General features: G+C 37.8%; 1 protein-coding gene across 1 annotated transcript in view; it reads right to left on the reverse strand.

Annotated features, from left to right (window-relative positions):
* TENM1 (teneurin transmembrane protein 1) overlaps positions 1-22,181 on the reverse strand; it is an 862,693-nt gene that overhangs the window by 596,977 nt on the left and 243,535 nt on the right. The window contains exon 4 of the mRNA XM_070462280.1: positions 12,208-12,487. Coding sequence (XP_070318381.1) covers positions 12,208-12,424 — 217 coding nt within the window. The 5' untranslated portion in view covers positions 12,425-12,487. The remainder of the gene's footprint in view (positions 1-12,207; positions 12,488-22,181) is intronic.

Genomic DNA, 22,181 nt, shown 5'->3' on the forward strand with positions numbered 1-22,181 from the left:
TAACTGCAAAAGGTTTTCAACTTACATTTCAATTTTATCTAAACTTGTTATTTATGGTATGGCAAAGACTAGAAACCATTCAGACAAAACATCATATACTAAAACTATCAAATACTCTTCTATGAAAAGTAAGAGATACATAGCAATCAAGGTGGCCAAAATTCAAATTTGAGCCTCTTACAAATTTACCTCACCAGAAGAGAAATGCTAAGTGCAACACATTTAACAAATTCATTTGTTCAATAATATTCATCAAACACCTATAATCTGTCAAATATTGTTCTATGCTCTAAAGTTAATTCCAAAAGCATGGTGGCAGAAAAGATAGGACAGCCAGCCCAATTGTGTTTTTAAGTCAAATATCCATACACCTGATAGATTCCATAGCCCATGGACCAGATATACTGACCCCACCAATCATAGTGTGGTTTGGAAAGAACATGCTGACTGACAGACCTGGCAGTGGGGTGGATATAGCAGAAATCAGCTATATTGTTCTTTATGTAAGAGGTGTGTGTGAGGGAAACAATTTAGGAATGTAGCTTGCCAGCCATTAACACTTGTTGAGCATACTTGGAACTTAAGGCTTTTGGAGTGGGAAATTATGGGGAAAATAGGAGGCATAAGTGTCCATGTGTGAACTTTAGATGCTACTCCATATAGCTTCTCTTCTGTTTTTGCCTCTCCATTTTTATACATAAGTATGTCTTGTTTAAGAAAATGCAATCAATAGGAAAAATTTACAGAGCCATTCCATTAAAAATTAATCTACCTCATTATTTCTTTAAATTACATATATAAATTATATAAATATAAAACTATAAATTATGTTATATACATATAAATAATGATCACAAAATATAAACATGTGTATTTATACACAGAAAATGTATAATAACATTCTTTATTTCCTGTGACTCTTATTTTTCAATGCTACAGATAACTTTTTTCCAATTAGTGAAGGTGATTTTGTACCCTATTTATTGATATACCTGACATGAATACAATATTTGAGACACGTTAGCATTCAGCCTACTTGCATGTCAATGTGATAATTTTTTAAAGTGTTCTCAAAACTCTGGACTTAAACCATTACCAAGGATACATACTTGGACTTTAGTAGCGAAACCTTATAAATGTCTTAGTTGAGGGTAGAGAAATGAATCTTACCTTAAACCTTCAAATTCTAGGAAAGGTTTGGGTGTGTCCTTATTAAATTCCTTTTATTTTTTTGCCTGTGAGCTCATTTCTAACTTCTTCCACGATATAAAAAGACACAAAGGGTCATTTTCTCAAACAGTTAAAGACTCAAGAGTAATAAAATTAAATACTTCATATGTTACAGGAAAGACTGGCACCAAAATAGCACTGCATATGGTCCAGTTTATACTGACGGGACAGCAGAATTCTCAGCTTTTAGTATAAAAGGCTTCAAATGAGAATATTTCCAAGGTTCAAGGGGATTCCAGATTTATCTTCTGTCACCTCTAGACTCTTTCAGAATTATAATGAGAAAGAAAAGTGCCAAAAATAAATAGAACTTATTTGTATATGGAGCTAGTTCTATATCACAGATGACCAAGAAAGCAGAATAACCATTTTCTAACAAGATGATTTCCTGACAGGACACGTTGGCATTACCTCACAGTCATTCCTTTGCAGATATTTAAAACTGCTTTTGCTGTTCACATAAATATAAAGCTACATTTTGAAAAGTCAATTCTGAAATCGTGTTCAAATCTTTGTAATAAACGAGAATCAACACGTAACATGGATACTGTCTCAATCAATTCTATGGACCTTTCAAGATGCCACGGCTTCCCTTTTAGGTATTGAACCAAATCCATGCCCCTTCACTTCACTTTTTAGGTTTAGCAACTGCTTTCTTCTATATTTCAACAACCTCCCTTTTTCATTAATCTTCAGTAGTCTCTCTGCTTCAGTCAAGTTATCTATCATGTTTGTCATTCAAATGGTCTGACTTGCCTATGTCTGGCCTTTGAGTTAACTATATAATAAATGGGCCCTAAAGAGTTAAAAAGGAAAAGAACAAAGCTTTTTTGTCCTGTTTTCACCACCCCCAGGGTATATATCCCCTTTGAGTTTGCCCTGTAGCTGAAGCAATTCAAACAGAGGAACCAAATTATGTACCTAAAAAGAGGACAGTTGCTTTGTTTCCCAGGGCATAGTCATCTCTGTGATGCTCAGCCAGGAAGCCAGTCTTTCACTTCTGAAATTATGTAGATCCGCAAAGGAAAATACATAATTCCACAGTGTAAAGAGTTATTTATGAAGAAAACTTTAGAATTATTCTTCATACTGTGGTGTAGGTTTTAATCTAGATTGAGGAAGAAGCATTAAAGGGTTAAACATAGTATTAAGCAAAGGGAGCTCAGGGATAGACAGTTGAAATGGATGAGTGTGCAGAGGTAAGAGATATTTTCAGACTGAGAGCAAAAGACCGTGCAGCCTCAAAGCTGCAAGGCTGAAGTGGGAAACTGACCCAGCTATTCCTGGATAAAGAGTGGCCACAGATAAGAGAGATTGGTCAAAGGTAAAACCACACTGTGTAATATGTCTATAATTAGTGGTAACTATTGGAGAAGGCGATGGCGCTCCACTCCAGTACTCTTGCCTGGAAAATCCCATGGACGGAGGAGCCTGGTAGGCTGCAGTCCATGGGGTCGCGAAGAGTCGGACACGACTGAGAGACTTCACTTTCACTTTTCACTTTCATGCATTGGAGAAGGAAATGGCAACCCACTCCAGTGTTCTTGCCTGGAGAATCCCAGGGACGGGGGAGCCTGGTGGGCTGCCGTCTAAGGGGTCGCACAGAGTCAGACACGACTGAAGCGACTTAGCAGCAGCAGTGGCAACTGTGTATTGTTTTATGAAGTTAGTTTAAGAATCTATATAGAGAATCTATACAGAGAATTTGCTGTATAGATTAAAATCTATATAGAGAATTATATAGGACTATTACGAAATATAACCCTTCTAGGTGAATCCTACCATTTGATAATGTCTTGGTATCTAGGAGGTGATGAATTGTGACTGATTGTGGCTACCTATGTGTGTGTGTGGTTAGTCATTCAGTTGTGTCTGACTGCGATTCCATGGACTGTAGCCCAGCAGGCTCCTCTGTCCATGAGATTGCCTGGGCAGGAATACTGGAGTGGGTTGCCATTTCCTCTTCCAGGGGATCGTCCCGACTCAGGGATAGGACCCGCATCTCCTGCATTGCAGGCTGATTCTTTACCACCGAGCCACCTAGAAAGATGGGGCTACCTATACTCATAGCTTAATGATGAAGAGCAAAGGGGAGTTTTACAGAAGTGAGGACTTCTGAAGGATGCATGAAGGTGCGATTTCTACAGTGCATCGCTGTAAATAGCCTTCCTACATTTTTGCAACTATTTGGCTCCCTTCCCTTCTCCGAAGTCAGGTTCCAAACTTACGTGTACAATATGTATTTTTGTACACATCAGCCTAACTTGAAATCATCTGTATGTAGAGGTGTGTTATATAAATGTCTATATAAGGAGATATCATCTCCCTTGTCAGAAACAAAATGCAGACCATCTGTGGATTTAGCACTAGGTAGAAAACTTCCCAGTTGATGATGAACACAGTAAATCAAGGTGACAGTGCCAAGGGAAGGTGAAATTCAGGGGCTGAGCCTTCCACCTTCAAAAGCTTTTCCTTGTAGCTTCTACTTTTAGTACTAAATCGTGTAAGATCTACGCTGCGTTAGCTAGGGGGAGATGAAATTCCCTTAGCAGAGAACCTTAACCCATAGTCCACGGATACAGAAAGACTTCAAGCTTCCTGAAACCCTTGAAATACATGGCTGATGTTGTATATATGTGCATTTTTTTTCTGAAAAAAGATTCAGAGCTTTGATCGGATTCTCAAAGCATTTAGTAGTCCTCTGCCCCTCTGTCCTCTACTGTGAAGAGTCACTACTCTGGGCATTGGGAGATGTTCATAGATTTTCAGAGGAATGGTACAATCTGATTTGTGTTTACAGAGATCATTGCTAACAATATGGAGGAGCATCTGGAGTTCCCTTTTCATTAGAAGAAGAAATTATATATATAAAGAAAATATCCTATCTCCCTCAGATAGATTACAGAGTGGAATCCCCCCAAATAAAGAATTTTCAACTTCAGTTTGGCACTCAATACTACTTGGAAATCATTATTGCAAATGAGAACAGATATTTAAAGCATGGAGTACAGTGTGGATATCATGTACTAGAGCTGCATCTATTAGATGGAAGAACATAGGCTTTAATCAGTCATGAATTTATATTTTAGCTCGGCTATTTACTCAAGCTATGTACTTCTATGAAATAGGGGTCATGATGCTTATCTCCACATCACAGGGTTATGAGAAGGACTAAAGAAAAGCGATATATGAACCCACTCAGCAGATTACTTGACATGTTGTTGTTTAGTCGCTCAGTCATGTCCAACTCTGGCAACCCCATTGTGCGGCCTCTTGAGCAGCCCGCCAAGCTCCTCTGTCCATGAGATTTCCCAGGCAAGAATACTAGAGTGGGTTGCCATTCCCTTCTCCAGGGGATCTTCCCTACCCAGGGATCAAACCTGGGTCTCCTACATTGGCAGGTGGATTCTTTACCATCTGAACCACCAGGGAAGCCCATTTGGCATATAATGGTCAATAATATTAACTGTCGTTAATATTTCCACATCTCCATCTTCAGTCCTGCCTCACCTGAGCTGAAGATATGTATGTACATTTCATCTTGACCAGGTTGAAAACCTCCCTTGTTACTCATATAAAGCTCTTGACTTGATGCCCACTTTCAGCAGACAGCCTTCTCTCTCCTTTATCCAAGACATGAAATTCAATGCTTGCCACTCCATTTTGGAATTTACTTCCTGTCTGAGAGGAAGCACTGAACTCTTTCAAAGCGTTTCATTCTACCTGAGATTCTGAAAAATTCTCCAATAGAGCCTTATTCCAGTCATTACCACTCATCTGTACTCATTCTTCAAGTCCTTGTGATTTGGTGTCATTCTCTAAGATTATTAGAACTGTTTATCATCTTGAATGCACATTGCACAATGGAATCTTCTCAGGGATTTTTTTTTAATGCCTGGGTCCCACCACTAAAAATTCGGATTTAATTGGTGGCACTGGGATTTGCAGGTAATTTTAACGTCCAACTAAGGTAGAGAATCTCTGGTTCAAAGCCAGCAATGACCTTCTAACGGCTTTCTTTTTTTTTTTTTTTGCTTTTTCTCGATTTTCATTCTACTTGTTGATTCTGAAGTCTTTGACTGTTCAGTCACCTCTTTCCACTGGAAAGCCTCTCCCCTTCCCTTTGATTCTTCTCTGACATCTCAAGACCAGCCTTTATCTTCTACCCATTATTTTAAATTCATAGGTTTCTCAGGGTATTATATTTGGCATTCTTTATTTCTGACTGTACATCTTCTCACTGGATGATCTTTCCTACTCTTGCTACTTAAGGAACCACCTATCTCTAGGTGATTACACACACGCAGACAGACACCATTTCGTTGAACTTGAGATCTAAATTTGGAGCTATGTCTGCATACAGTGACAGCAGTGGGACCTAATGTCAGACTTCCTGGGTTCCAATATCCCAGTCCTATTACTTACTGTCTCTGTAATACTGGGCAAGCTATTTAGCATCTCTGATTCTCACTTTACACATCTGTAAAATAGGGATAGTAATGATCCCAACCTCATAGCATATTAGGAAGATTAAATAACACAATCCATTGAAAGTACCTTACTCAGTGCCTGGTGCTTAATAAATGTTAGATGTTTCACGTATAATTATCATTATCATTCCACAAGCAGAGTACATGGTTCTAGACTCTCATAGTACTTTACATATACCACTTTTGTAACATTAATCATATAGCAGTACTGTAGCTGGTTTATATCTGCCTTCCTAAATGTCCTCTGAATTCTTTGAGGGGAAAGATTGCTTCTCGTTCATCTGTATCTTTAGAGTTTAACTTGGCAGAACTTGGCACAGATAAGCAGACCACAGGTAGGAAATAGGTTTCATCTCTCTTGCCAACTCTAATTGATTGACAATGTTTGCACAGAATACTGCGCAGATAAGGATGTGAGGCCACAGTTGGGCTCAGCAGGAAAGAGTTCCACGATTTGATTAGGGATGTTCGCTGTGCTACAGGTAGAGGGTACAGTGCATAAATGGCATGGTTTTAGATGCTACATAAATAACCATTTATCGATTAGCTTTTCATAAACAAATGATACTAGCTGAAAGACATGAACCAGTTGGAGTTGTTGCTAAATAACTTAGTTGTCTCTTATAGTTTAAAATTTGGGGCAGTCATTATAGATTTTTATGCTAGAAACTTGTGACAATTAGAAGCATAACATGCTTACAGCAGAAAATTCATCACAGGTGATCAGATGTGGTTGAAATTTTCATTTTACAGGCCTTGCTACATTATATTACACCTGCCATCGGTGATATTTCCCATATAAATACAGATTTGGAGACTGAATGCTTTCAAGATTTTTATGGGAACTGTTATCCAAACTGTTTAGATATAAGCCAACAATAGTTTATACTACTGATAAGTGCTTGAAATTAGAGTCAAGATGTGCTTTTCAAATCTGGGCTTCTGTCTACGCCTTGAATCCACAAGTGGCAATATTGTTTGAGGAGCTTCTGCTGTGGGATGAAGTGGTTTATTAGTCAGGGGCAATGAGGAGGAAAATAATAGTCATCTGTGCCCATTTATTTCAAGATGAACTTCATTCACCTAACAAAGTACCTGGAACACTTGACACTAAATGACTGTTTAATGCATAAATGAGTAAATGAAAAAATGGATGGAGGGAGGGAGGGAGGGATGGTTGGATGGATGGATGGAGGGATGGATGGATGGATAGATGGGAGGATAGGTGGATGGATAGATGACAGATTAGCTTTGCTTCCATGTAATCTTGGTAAATTCAGATTGGCAATTTTACTTTCTTTCCACCAGATGGCGATAATGTGAGATTTAGGTTTAGGTTTCAATACAGAAAGCAGAAAACAAACAAACAAAAACGGTATTAGGAGAAAGAGAAGCCACAAAGAGAGGTTAAGAAGGAAGAAATGAAATGTTTGTGTCAGATGCAGTTCTCAAGCATCTATGATCCCGTGAGATTTGTAACACATCTTCCTCATACCATTTGTTATGCATGAGTGACTTTCACTCATAATCACTTTTCAGTAAAGCAGCTATATTCAAAACCAATCTTACTTATTATAAAAATCATAGGGCAATTCTCATAACTAAAATTATTATCTTTGATTTATGTATCCACACATTTTCATTCATTTTATAATCATTTCTTAGTTAATTGATGCCTCACTTGGAAGTGAGGCTGCTTGCTAGCCTCACACAACTGCTAACCTGTGTGCCTCCAGGAAATGTACCCCAGCTATTAGACCTGCCAAAAATCATATAAAATAAGCTGGCCTAAGGCTCATTCATCCTATTAGCAAAGAATTGTGTGTAATATTAGATTAGTGTCCATCTCTTAATTAGAAAGCTTTTGGAAAATAAGAAAACTGGTTTTAAAATCCAGTGCTCTGTGTACATAGTGGGAGTGGGGATGGGTTCTGCTTTTTTGGCAAATAAAGATAAGAATATGAAGATTTAAAACAGGATCAACTATTTCCTCTTATTAATATTTCCCCAAGCAAGTCCTGAATTGAATGACACAGTAAGTTCCCTAAAAAGTAGAAAAAACAAACAAGACTCAGAAATATTTCATTATAAATATTGAATATGATATAGCATATCATTTGCCCCTTACTAAAGAAAATCAGAACACAAAGGCTTTTTAAACCTCCTTGTAAAACCTTGGTCACTGAACACAAAAGAAGCTGAAAAGGCTTTTAGGGAAGCAAATGAAAGGAAACTAACCATTACTGAGTTCCTAAACACTTTCACACTTATGATCACAATTAATCCTCACAACAATCTCATGATGTACAAATGGGAGGCAGTGTAGCACGGTGAACAATGGAAACTTTGGAGTCATAGACTTGATTTCCAATGCCAACTCTTACTACTTCGTGGCTGTAAAAACCAGCAAGTTATTTCTCTCTGAGCCTCAGTTACCTCATTGGTAAACTGGAGATAACATCTCATCTCATAAGGCATTCGAGAGGAGTAAATTTAAGTATCTAATAGAGCCCTGGAACACAACAGGTACTATTCAAGTTTTCTTTTATTATTATTGCTACTTTTATTTTTTTCTATTGTGATTATGGTATTGATGACGATGAAGTCAACTCTGCAGTCAACTTTATAGGCTCAGAGAGCTGAAGTAACTTGCTTAAGGCCGCACAGTTAGTGAGCTTAAAAGGCATCGAGCACAGTGTCTGATACTATAGCAGGTGCCCAGTCAAACTTATGTTAACTTTCTTCTTTCCTATTTTAAAACTCAATGATTTTCTGAGAATTTTATTCCTTAAAAATAATGAGTCAGGTCCCCTCTAGCTAGTTTGATGCAAGATGCTACCATATATTTGCAAAAATCAAGAACATTTTCTTACACATAAAGGTATACATGGACCAAAACAACACAGAGGATTCCAGGCTTCACAAGAAAAAGATGATCGGGGGCCCACAATTTTATCTGATGTAGGTTAATTCATTTCTCCCCTAAAGAGACACATATGTTCCCTCCTAGGTGTCTCTAAAGATCATTAAGTCAGTGACAAGAAGACCTTAACTTTCCAAACTCTCACTTCCTGGATCTTTATACTTGACATAAGTCAATATAACAAATGATGGTAGTAGTTAAAATAGGTCGAAAACATGTTTATTTCAGTTCATGGATGATAGATTCGGGTTCTGGTCCTTAATTTTTTTCAGGTCTCACTCTACACATTGTCCCTGGGTAACCTCATTCATCTCCAGGCATCTCCTACTATATAAGACACCAGTGAACTCAAGTCTATTTATTTCAACAGTCCAGATCTTTCCTGAAGTCTAGACACACATTAACAACTGCTTGGCAGGAAAATCCACCTGGATGTCACCCAAGCAACTTCAGCCTAACATGTTCAGAAAGAAACTCATTCCCTTTCAAACCCACTCCTCCTATTTTTCTTCTCTTGGTAAATGGATCACCATCCTCCCAGTTTTCTGACTTGAAATTCAGAATCATCTTTGACTCTGTTATCTCTTTCAAACTCGACAAGTAATCAATTACTAAGGCTTATCAATTCTACCACACTAATACCTCTTGAATATGTTTCTTCACCTCTACTGATACAGCCAGAGTTTAGACATTCATCACCATCCTTAGTCTGGGCTAATTCAGTGGCTTCATAGATTGTCTCCCTGCATCCAATTTCCCCCAATTGCAATCAATCTTCTACACTGCTGCTTACACATCTACAATACTCTTCTACACTTCTCATCCAAAAAATTGTAAGTCATCAGGAAATTCTCTATTATTTAAAAGCTTTTTTAAAAATGTGTAAAGGAAAAAAAGTAACTCCTAACTTGGGTGTGGAAGACTTTTTGTGATCTGACGCCAATGCACCAATTTTCATATTGAAATTTTCATCATGCTAAGTCTTTTCATGATTTTATGCTTTGGCACCTGCTAACCTACCCTCTGGGCTTCCCTGAGAGCTCAGCTGGTAAAGATTCTGCCTGCAATGCAGGATACCTGGGCTCGATTTCTGGGTGGGGAAGATCCACTGGAAAAGAACCTGCCCCCTTGGAATGTCCTTTTCCTGAGTGTGTGTGTGTGTGTGTGTGTGTGCACGCGCGTGCGTGCACAGTCACTCAGTCATGTCCAACTCTTTGTGACCCCATGGACTGTAACCCACCAGGTTCCTCTGTCCATGGATTTCCCAGGCAAGAATACTGGAGTAAGTTGCCATTTCTTCCTCCAGGGGATCTTCCCCACCCAGGTATTGAACCTGCATCTCCTGTATTAGCAGGCTAATTCTTACCATCATACCACCTGGGAAACCCTCATCCTTTTCCTGGTAAACTCTTATTCGTGTGAAAAAATTGATCAAATATCACTTTTCTATGGACCCTGCTTCACCCATGTACTTCTATAGTGCTTTATTTATCTGTAAATGTACCTGCTACATTTAAGTGTAATGATTTGTCAGATGTCTATTTTCTCCACAACAGTATGGGTTTCCTACAAGCAGAAACTATCATGGTCATCTACATCCCAAACATCTGACTTGAAGCCTGACACATAGCAAGTGCTCAATAAAAGCTTATTGAATAATAATAGGCTATTAAAGAGAAATTAGGATGACATTTTAGAAGACAAACCTTCTCTCATCTCAAAATTTATTTTAAGCACAATGCATGCAGACAAAATCTGGCTAGGTCTTTATACTGACTCGATATAAAATCGCTTATATTTTTAGAACAAACTGTCACCAGAAGTGCATTCTTATTTAAATTCACAACTTTATTAGGTCAAGCACTCTATACACTGATTCTATAAGCCACAACTCACAATTATAAGTTCATATTTGGTAAAGACAATCTTATAGAGAAATATTGATGGTAATTACACATTGCTTAAAGCATAGTAGAGCCAAAAAAATTCCCATATGAAAATATTTCCTAATTTCCAGTTACGCAGAAGAAAACAATTACTCATAACAAAGTTGCAGTCTTCAGCAGACTAAACAGGGAAGACTAAAATGAAGTTCTTGAAAAGACAGACATAAAACTTTTACCAAGTATGTTAAGAGCTAAAACATTAGTGCTTTTTTGCATTTCTTTTTCTTGGGGATGGTCTTGCTCCCTGTCTCCTGTACAATGTCACAAACCTCCATCCATAGAGAGTCCCTTGGACTGCAAGGAGATTCAACCAATCCATCCTAAAGGAAATCAGTCCTGAATATTCATTGGAAGGACTGATGTTGAAGCTGAAACTCCAATACTTTGGCCACCTGATGCGAAGAGCTGACTCATTTGAAAAGACCCTGATGCTGGGAAAGACTGAAGGCAGGAGGAGAAGGGGACGACAGAGGATGAGATGGTTGAATGGCATCACCGACTCAATGGACATGAGTTTGAGCAAGCTCCGGGAGCTGGTGATGGACAGGGAGGCCTGGCGTGCTGCAGTCCATGGGGTCACAAAGAGTCGAACACAACTGAGTGACTGAACTGAACTGAACTGAAAACATTAGTAACATAGTTAATATAAATATTTAGTGTATATCTAAATGTTGTTATGAATATCTTAAATTTTGGCTCAATTTAAAATTTTTCTAATGTAAGATTCCAATAAAACAATTTTCATTTGTAATAATTTTTCATGGTCTGTGGTGGTCCCTGAGAATTTGCATTTCTAACAAGTCAGTAGGTGATTCTGCTACTGGTGGACCAGGGTCCATGCTTTGAGAACCATTGATCTAGATAATCAAATCATTTTTTACAAAAATCTCCACACAGACTTATTTTTTTTTTTAAAAAGTAATCAGTGCCAACATCGGCATCTCTTTTTTTCCTATGAAGTGAAAATGGGGTCTAATACCACTTCTCTATCATCTGAAAGGAAATAAGGAAATCATAGTTCTATCTACCTGTTTTCTACTTATTAGAAACTATCTTGTCAATCCACAATTGAGAAACTAAGGTTGTCCAAAGGATATGTCCCACATCATGGCTGTGGTAGAGGGGGTTCCAACCATTTCTTACCTTCCCTTTGGACTGTGCTGCACAAGGTTTCAGCGTTCTGTCGACAGACTTTCTGGACCTTTGCTTGGTAGTCTCCACTAACCTTTTTACAGCTCTTTTAGATGCCGAAGATTTATTTGAGACTTTCGTCCCATATAGGCAATGGCTTGAAAAGCACTTAGCTGTTTACTTTTCATCTTGCTATAAATTATTTATCTTTCAGTCTGTAAATGGCTATTTGTAGGATTAGGCAAATTTTGAATGTTCTGATAAGAGGATTGTTGCATGCAAACTCATGCATAATCCGTAAAAAGCACATGTAACCTACAACCACAGTTAGGATTGGCACATGAAACAGATTCACTAAGCATATGTAAGAAGTACGAATTATTAACCCATTAACATCAGCAAATTTGTTTCCGAAACATAAGTTTATGCACACAACCATTCCCTAGTGAGAAATCATATTAGCTATAAAAATCCAATAAAAACATACCTTGGGTAGATTTCTCGACTTCTTTCCTCGTCCTACTCTGGCTATTGTAATTCATCCTCAGCTCTTGGTTATATTCATGCAGAGTTTCTCTGGAGTTGTATGACTGTCTTGGTTTTCTTCCATCTTCACTCTCATCAGAAGAACTGGTATAAGCTAGGTCCATTTCATGCTTGACTTTTGACAGAGGCTGGTAGGGTTTGCAGTCTGTTTGCTCCATCTCTGATGAAGCAAGCTCAGTTTCATGAAAAAAGGAAGAGGAGCTCCTTTAGTGTAAGCAGTCCTGAAAGAGGGATAGAAAAACACAAGCTTGCTTAGATTTGTCCTTTTGCAAGAAAATGCATCTGGCAGATTCACAATTGGTTCTGATAATACTATCAAAGGAGGGGAGCCAAAGACAAACTGCATGACATGAAACTAGCCTGGGGCAAAAATAACACTGTGTTCCATGCATACTTCATCAAGCATTTAGGATTAAGCTGGAGGTAGCAGTATCAGAAAATACTTAAGGTTGAAAAGAGACAGCCTTCAAAAATATTTGTAACGGAAAGCAAATAAAGGACTGTGTTGTTCTATGGTGTGTGCATGTTTTTAATGCTAAAGTCTGTGGTCAGATTAAAAAAAATTATAAGATTTGAAAGTGGCCAGAAGTACAAATATTAACCCAGTACATCCTACATTTGAAGTGAAAACTGGTAAGAGAACTACATTCAGGATAAACACGTTCTTGCCTCTGGTTTAATATTGCATTTAAGAAAGGGGCTCCGAGGAAGAGAATGAATCTGAGTTAGAGAGGCTCATGAAATAAAGTGTCCTTGAGGGGGACTGAGCTCTTTGTGTTCATATTGTGGCATCTGCGCCTCGGGCTTGCAGAGCATTTTTAATGAGTTAGGGGGTGGTAAATTTTTGTTCTTCTTAGTACCAAGAGGATATAAACAGCACTTCTAGTGAGTATACTGGTGTAGAAACAGCAGGATCTAAATCGGGTTTAGAAATAGAAATTTAAAACTTCATGATAAATCATTGAAAGAAATCCCCTTCCCCACAGAACGCTGAGCTAGGAGTCATAAGGCTCTTAAGACCAGAAGAGGCATTATCCCCCTTACTGAGCACAGAGCAGTTTGAGAAGCTCAAATGCCATCTGAGACGTCAAAGTCTTCTGAAAAGTTTTAAGTCCTGTAAACATGTGCTTATTTTCATTCTATATATTATTTTATCATCATTTTCCTGCACTCTTGCAACTTCGCAACTTGGTCCTTTCATACAATGTTAAAGAAACTTAGCTTGAAACCGAACAAGGCCATGATTTTATTTTGCAGTGAAAATGACTCCCTGATTTTTCTTCAGCTCTTCACCATATGTATTTTCAAAGAAATCTACTGACATCTGGATGGTGGCTCCTTTGTCATGTACAGTATCTCACTTTTGGGAATTTCTATCACATGTATAGCAAAAAGAACATTGAAATCACTCTGTAAAGCTGATAGATTGACTGATGAGCATTCAAAGGTACACAATGTTTCGTAGCATGAACAGTTTCACTAGTTGAGGCCTTATTTCCCTAACCACATATTAAGGTCCTTGAAGGCAGACTCTGAGTCTTATGCATCTTTATATACCCCATACCACTTAGCACTACTCTAGGCACATACATAGTAAAAACTATTTAACTCCTGAACCTACAAATTCCATAAGTGGTCTATTTAGGCACCCTGTTTGCTTGAATTGATATCAGAGCTGAGCATCCTTAGAGACAAAGCAGATAAGTGAATATATACTGGTGATTCAGCAACAATCTAAGTTCATGCCATCTTACATACTGAATCTAAAATCCTCAATTCACAGCTCCAGCCTAGGTCCCTTCCCTGTGCCACAGACTTGAGTATCCAACAGCTTTCTCAATGTATCTACTTAGATATCTAAAAGGTATCTCAAATGTATTGTGTTCAAAACTGAGCTCCTGATTCCCACCCCTTCCCCACACTTTCTTTCATAGTCTTCTCTTTCTTGGTAAAAGGCAGCTTCATTATTCTGTTTGCTCAAGCCACAGACTCTGAAGTCATGCTTGATTCCCATCTTTCACATCCCACATACAATCCATCAGTTCATCCTGCTGGTACTATCTCTGAAATATATCCAGAATCCAAAGGCATCGTCTACTTCCCCACTACCACACCAGAATTATTGCCAAAGCCTCCTAAATGATCCCCCGGTTTACACCATTGCTCCGTTATAGCACATTCCTCACACTCCAGCCAGAATGAAGCTTTTAAATCTAAGTCATATCATCTCTTTTTGGCTCAAAAGCATTACTGGCACCTTCAGTTCAGTTCAGTCACTCAGTCATGTCCTTTAAAATAAAAGCTGAAATTCTTACAATGACCTAGGTGGACTCCTACAATGTCCACCTCTCCCCACCCTAACCTCTCCAAACTCATCCTCTGGTATTTCTTCCTATGTCACCCACTCCAGATGTATTGGGTTGGCCAAAAAGCTTGTTTGGGTTTTCATAAGGCGTTACGGAAAAACCTGAATGAAGTTTTTGGCCAACCCAATATTAGCCTCCTTGCTGTTTCTGAAAATACCAGGCACAATTCCACCTCAGGGCCTTTGCAACCTCTCATTGTAAACCACTAAAAAATGTCATTTCTCATCCTCCTTCCTGTCTTTCATAGAACTTGTCACTAAATGGTATACTGTATATTTTATTTGTTTATTGTCTGCCACCAGTCTCTCCCATCAAAAATGTAACCTCCATGAAAGTGGATATTTTTATCTGTTCTATTCATTTCTATATTCCTAAAATGAGCACAGTGCCTTGCATATAATACACATTTGATCAATATCTGCCAAATGAATTGAATAAACCAATGTTGAGACTTACAGAAAGGGCTAGAGAAAATGTAGAAATGAAGAGACCATAGTCTCTGCACCCAAGGAACTCACAGTTGTAATATAAGTGATAACAAACAACTCTACTACAAAGTAGAATGGAATAACTCACTAAAAACAAAACAAAGTACTGTCTAAACATCAAAGATGAAGGTATTGGGAAAAGACTGCTTATTTGTTCACCACTACCACCATCATTACAACCACTGAAATTCCAATGAGCATCTAAGGCCAATTTTAATCTCTTTCTTTACAGGTTCCCATAGCATGTTCTTCAGAAGGTACACAGTTTTCTGGATTTTAGGCCTTGAAAGTGAAGGTGAAAATATTAGTTGCTCAGTCATGTCTGACTCTTTGCGACCCCATGGACTGTAGTCTGCCAGGTTCCTCTGCCCATGGAATTCTCTAGGCAAGAATACTGAAGTGGGCTGCCATTCCCTTCTCCAGGGGATCTTCCTGATCAAATCCTGGGTCTCCTGCTTTACAAGCAGATTCCTTATTGCCTGGGCCACCGGGGAAGCCCCGTGATTTAGCTACAAACAGCGCACGGTGAGAAATGTACCAACAACAGACTTCTGAGATGCATCACTGCAGCTGAAGATTGGACATTCACCCAGAAAAGGAGACATCAATAAAATTTATTTCACTTTATTTTAACCAACACATATAGTTCTTTGTTCATTAAAGACTGAAAGTTTACTGAGCAGGGCTGGAGAGCTATTTTCCATATAAGGTCATTGATAATGGAAAAATATCAAAAGAATCTTATAATTAAAAAATAATAAAATGTTTAATAAAATGTCATAATATGGAGATAAATAGGTACTGATCTACTTTCTAAACACACTTCCCAACTCTTACTTGTTCTTTCAGTGAAGTCTTTGGTTCACTCTGCCTGGGATTAACATAGCAGAGATATGGTCAAAATAATGCTCCCTGTTAAGTCTCAGTTGGTTATAAACTTACACCACTCAAACCTGTCAATTTAAATTTAAAAATGAAAACCATTTCACTTCTAATGCTTAACATTGTGTTTTGGTTACTATGATTTATCATGTTAAAATGTCCTCTATTTTTACATATAGAAATTTAGACATTCTTATTTCCCTTAGTTTATGTATTTGCAACATGAAAATGAGATGAGGAGAGAGAGTGAGATGCCTATATCCATTTTGAACCATTCTTAATGTTCTCATCGCAGCTACTCGCAGCTGTAATCATTGAGTATCCCCTGGAAACAATCTTACACCACAAATTGGTTAAAAAAAAAAAGAGAGAGAGAAAATAATCCTTCCCTGCTCCCTGACCCTCAACCACAATTTCTTATCTTAAAATTTACATCAGTGGACCCAGATGGCAGAAAATACATTCCAGTTCTCTTTAGACACATGATACGGAGGCATCTATAATTGTGTGCCTAGAGCTGTGAAAGTATATAATAGAGATTTACCCAGGTCTTGAGAGACAGAGCTTGACATTACTCACAACTAGTTTACCTTTTGAAAATAAAAATTGATAAAATGTTAAGAAAAAAAATTAATATTTTAAATGTAACAAAGTTGGAAAACACAATACATCTGAAAAGATGCTGTTCTAAATATGCCATGGTAAAGAAAATGCTCATATTTGCTTAATTGACTTTTCCATTCAGTGCTCATCATGGCATCCTGGAGGGCCACTGACAAGCCAATGTCATTTAGACATGATGATGATATTGTCAGCTCATAGAAAAACCAAATGTAAATACAGTGCAATTCACAGCAAAATAATTTTTAATTTCTTCATTAGTTTGATGAATAATAAACTTAAAAAAAAGCAACTGTGTAGGTAAAACACATGCTCCTATGTAACAGACTAAAAAAAAAAGAAGTCAATTATCTTTCCTACTGCAGAAGATTCATTTTGATAGATCACATAGTATAAATTCAAATGTCACCACCTGTGGTTTACCCTTGTGTTTTCCACTTTCTACTTGCTAACAAGATAAACTCCAAGGTGACTTCAGAGGAGACCCAAGGAGGTTCTATGTTTATTTCTTTAGTCATCATAAGGCTAGGGAGACACAACTTGGTGTAGGGAAAATTACTGGCCTTGCAATGGTAGGATTATCACAACCACAACGAAAGCAGCAGCAGCGAGAGCAGTAACTACCTCACAGCAGGTAGCACACCTACCAGTCACTGTCCTAAATGCTTTTCACATACTAAATCTTTTCATTCTTACAGCACCCTATGAAGTAGGTACTATTTTTAGAGCCATTCTATAAAGAAAACCAAGGAACAGAGCAGTTAGGTGACTTGCCCAAGGTCACACAGCTAGTAACTAGCAGTACAGCTGAAATTTCAATTCATAATCTGTCTCCAAAGACCATGCTCCATCACTGTTCCACTTTGTCTTTCAGAAGAATACTGGGAAGAGTGACCTAAGGTATACAACCCTCCCCTCTCTTGGAGCCCCTAGTTTATCTGAAGGTCATACGAGATTAGATTTTCTCAAAGAGCTCCTCCAAGTCTAAAATCTCATGACTGTACATGAAACTGAAGGGAAGTTTAGATCGATTGACCCAAAAAATGGAGGCTATATTCAAAGCCAACTTTGTATTCCCCTCCCCTCAGCTCCCTTTTCTTTCTTTCCTGTCCCTTTCCCCAGCCCTTCACACTCATTCCAGTCTGCTACAGGGTAGTGTAAGTAAACTATTGCTTTTGAATCCATGGGTCTGTGTATACGTCTATGTGCTGAGCATAACCTCCCTTCCTTTTTATCTATTCTGTTATCTTCTTTCCATATTTTGTTCTTTAACATATGGCTGCCCTCTCATATTGGAAAACAGATCTGTCCTACTCATAGAAACTGTTCACAAGTTTGGGCTTTCACGAAAAAGGCTCACTCCACCCTAGAGAAAAAAACAAAAAACATTACCCAAGGAAAAACAGGCCTTCTTAGCACACCAGACAAGAGGAATGAAAGTACCACGTACCTGGAACACCTAGCAAAGAGGGATAGTACTCTTTGGAATTATTACAATAATTTGTCTTTAATAATGACCTTTTATTTTAATGCAGACTGACTGATTCAGAAAACACTGGATTTAGGAAGTGAATGTGAACTCCTGGCTGATTCTTCTCTCACCTTTCTTTGTTTTCCTTAAGCAAACACTTAAGTACTGAACTGTCATGGGGGGTGGGAATAGCTTTAAAAGTAGCATAATTGCTTGAGGGAGAAAGCTCCCCTATAATCTTACCAGCCAGTTAAGAGTTACTGCTGTCCCTCTGGCCCATTTCCTTACAGTCCTAATGTACACATATATTTTTTTCATGTTCTTTACTTCTCTGTAGATGTTTTTTGCATGTTTCTGTAGAATTTGTGTAATGATCATTTTTAATGGCAGTATAGTATGGATGTATCAGAATTTACACACCCATTCCCCTATTACTGGGTATTTATATTCTTTCCTTTCTATTTACAAGTATTATAACCAGAGCCATATAAAAATAACATGAACATCTTCAATATTTTTTATTATTTCCTTACGGTAGATTCCAAGAAGCTGAATTAATGAGCCAAAAGGTTTGAACATTTTTGTGGCTTTGGAGGACTGTAATGATTTACACTGCCGTCAGCAACATGTGGGAACACTCTTCTTCACCTATACCCTGATCAACTTTGAGTATTTCTTTTAAATGTTTATTTGAAATAAATAAATGAAAGGATATTCTTCCTTTAATTCTCATTTCCTTGATTATTAGTGAGGCTGGACATTTTCTCTGCATGTGTTTTCTAGTTCTGTTTTCTCTCTTGTGAACTATTTATGGTTTTTGTGTCTTTATCGACTGGGGACCTTACTGAGTTTTTTAAAAATTAAACTATATTGGTACAATAAAGCAAATAAATTAAGCCTTTATAATATTTGCTGAAACTATCTTTCATAGTTTGCTGTTTGCCCTTTTTATTTTTCCCCTTTTTAGATGAAGGAACATTATACTAAGAAGAAAGCAGATCAGTGGCTGGACAGAAATCAGTTGCTTTAGATGTTTTAGAAAAATATGACAAACTTGATAAAAGCAAGAGTCTTTCTGAAAACAATTTGCTAGTATCTAATTACACTCCAACTGTTTGACTGACTTCACTTACTTATATACCAAATAAATTCTAGTTTGATTGAATTATATTATTTTTTAGAAAATATCTATCAATGTGTATATGATGATATCATATGACTTTTGTTATGGAATTGGCCAAGTATTATGGGGTTTCAAGGATACTGTCATAACATTCTAGTAAATAAAAAGAGAAGTAAATCATCATTTTTCAGGAGGCAGGCTGAGAATTTTATGTACTGCATATGGATCTTCTTATCCAGGAAATGATACCTGTAGAACTAGACTGCTTTTGTGGTACATAGATATTCTGTTATATCAGAGATACCACTCAAGAGTTGAAATTCTGTCTACTTGTATTGGTTTATATGAGCTTATTTAACCTGTTTTATTAGTGCTTTCAAAATCTTAAAATGGGAGCATAAAAGGTCCCTTCTGGCAAAATATTCCTCCGAAACAACTGATTTGACTCAGTTGTGAGAACAGCTGTGGTGGATTTCCTCATAGCACCCAGGCAGGTGCTTTAGGCCATTTTGAAAGAGAAAAATGAAAGTCATTTAATTCTACAACTAAATAGTGATGATTAATTAATCTCACATCTCTTCCTGTATAGGCTCTGTTTCCCGCACACACACCCCCCACAGCTTCTTGTGTCTATTTGTTTTCATTATTTTTGGATAACAACTCTAAACATTTTTATAGATACAGATGCTAGAAGACATGAGACAAGCAGGGAGACAGAATGGAAAAGCTGGTGTTGCTTCCAGGCTCCACAAAAACACTCTAACCTGGAAAATGATTTTAAAAGAAAAAATCAAGAATTTTAGAACAATTATTTTGGACACTTACTCTCATTTTATACTCTCCATTGCTACTTAGGAAACTGGGACTTGAAAACTCACACACACAGACATATGGTCAAAATTTTGGGGAACTGGAACAACATATATCATACTTTAAAGATTTATTGAGTATTTCATAATATCCCATTAGATAAATGGCAACAACTTACTTCATGCCCAAATGAGGGCCCAGAATCTCTGGTTCATATTTCACGTTCAATGAGCAGGATGTTTTTTTTAAATTGTGTATAACTACTTCTAAATTACTTTTAGAAAAGGCAGAGGAACCAGAGACCAAATTGCCAACATTCATTGGATCATCAAAAAAACAAGAGAGTTCCAGAAAAATATCTATTTCTGCTTTACTGAATATGCCAAAGCTTTTGACTGTGTGGATCACAATAAACTTTGGAAAATTCTGAAAGTGATGGGAATATCAGACCACATGACCTGCCTCTTGAGAAACCTGTATGCAGGTCAGGAAGCAACAGTTACAACTGGACATGGAACAACAGACTGGTTCCAAATAGGAAAAGGAGTCCGTCAAGGCTGTATATTGTCACCCTGCTTATTTAACTTCTATGCAGAGTAGTACATCATGAGAAATGCTGGGCTGGAGGAAGCACAAGCTGGAATCAAGATTGCTGGGAGAAATATCAGTAACCTCAGATATGCAGATGACACCACCCTTATGGCAGAAAGTGAAGAGGAACTAAAAAGCCTCTTGATGAAAGTGAAAGAGGAGAGTGAAAAAGTTGGCTTAAAGCTCAACATTCAGAAAACTAAGATCATGGCATCCGGTCCCATCACTTCATGGCAAATAGATGGGGAAACAGTGGAAACAGTGAGAGACTTTATTTTGGGGGGCTCCAAAATCACTGCAGATGGTGACTGCAGCCATGAAATTAAAAGATACTTACTCCTTGGAAGGAAAGTTATGACCAACCTAGACAGCATATTAAAAAGCAGAGACATTACTTTGCCAACAAAGGTCTGTCTAGTCAAGGCTATGGTTTTTCCAGTGGTCATGTATGGATGTGAGAGTTGGACTGTGAAGAAAGCTGAGTGCTGAAGAATTGATGCTTTTGAACTGTGGTGTTGAAGACTCTTGAGAGTCCCTTGGACTGCAAGGAGATCCAACCAGTCCATCCTAAAGGAGATCAGTCCTGGGTGTTCATTGGAAGGACTGATGCTGAAGCTGAAACTCCAACACTTTGGCCACCTCATGCGAAGAGTTGACTCATTGGAAAAGACCCTGATGCTGGGAGGGGTTGGGGGCAGAAGGAGAAGCGGATGACAGAGGATGAGATGACTGGATGGCATCACCAACTCAATGGACGTGGGTTTGGGTGGACTCTGGTAGTTGGTGATGGACAGAGAGGCCTGGCGTGCTGTGGTTCATGGGGTCGCAAAGAGTCGGACACGACTGAGCGACTGAACTTAACTAACTTAGCAGACTTCTATACGTTGGTAATTTGAAAATAATAATATATCTCTGAGTTGTACTGACATCTATCTCCAGCACACCATCTCTTCTGAACTCCATCAACTACCTAAAGTAATTTCAAATTGTCTTTCTCTTATAACTTCTCAATATCCTTTGTGGTAGATTATGTAAATCAGCTAAACACTTAGTACGGGGAACAATCTTCAAAAAAATTGAAGGTAACAATGTATAAAAGCCTTTTTACTCCTTGGAGAAGAACAAGAGCTGCTTATTTCCCCAAGTAAACAATCATATTCAATTCATTTTTCTTACAATGAAATCCACTGGGGTTCTGTAAATTTCATAGTAATTTTAGCATTAACACACTTATCCAAAATGTAGCATCACATTTAATACAGTATCTTGAAAAGTAATAGGCTTTAAATATGATATTAAACAACCAGAGATATCAATTTCTTTCATAGTTTGCCAATAGCAAATATTAATCATAGCTTTCTATTGCTATCCATTAGTTCATTGAAACTTGCACTTTATCAGTAACTCTCTCAAGTTTCATGTAAAACAATTGGAAACAGAAACATTTTCACTGCTCACTACTTGAACTTCATTTTCAATTCTGTTAAGTATTATGTGGAAAAGGAGCTACTCAAATTAATATAACATATGCTACAAACATGTAGACGCTTTAGTGACTTAATT

Source organism: Odocoileus virginianus, unplaced genomic scaffold (assembly GCF_023699985.2).
Source record: "Odocoileus virginianus isolate 20LAN1187 ecotype Illinois unplaced genomic scaffold, Ovbor_1.2 Unplaced_Scaffold_2, whole genome shotgun sequence".
In the NCBI taxonomy this organism is placed as follows: domain Eukaryota; kingdom Metazoa; phylum Chordata; class Mammalia; order Artiodactyla; family Cervidae; genus Odocoileus; species Odocoileus virginianus.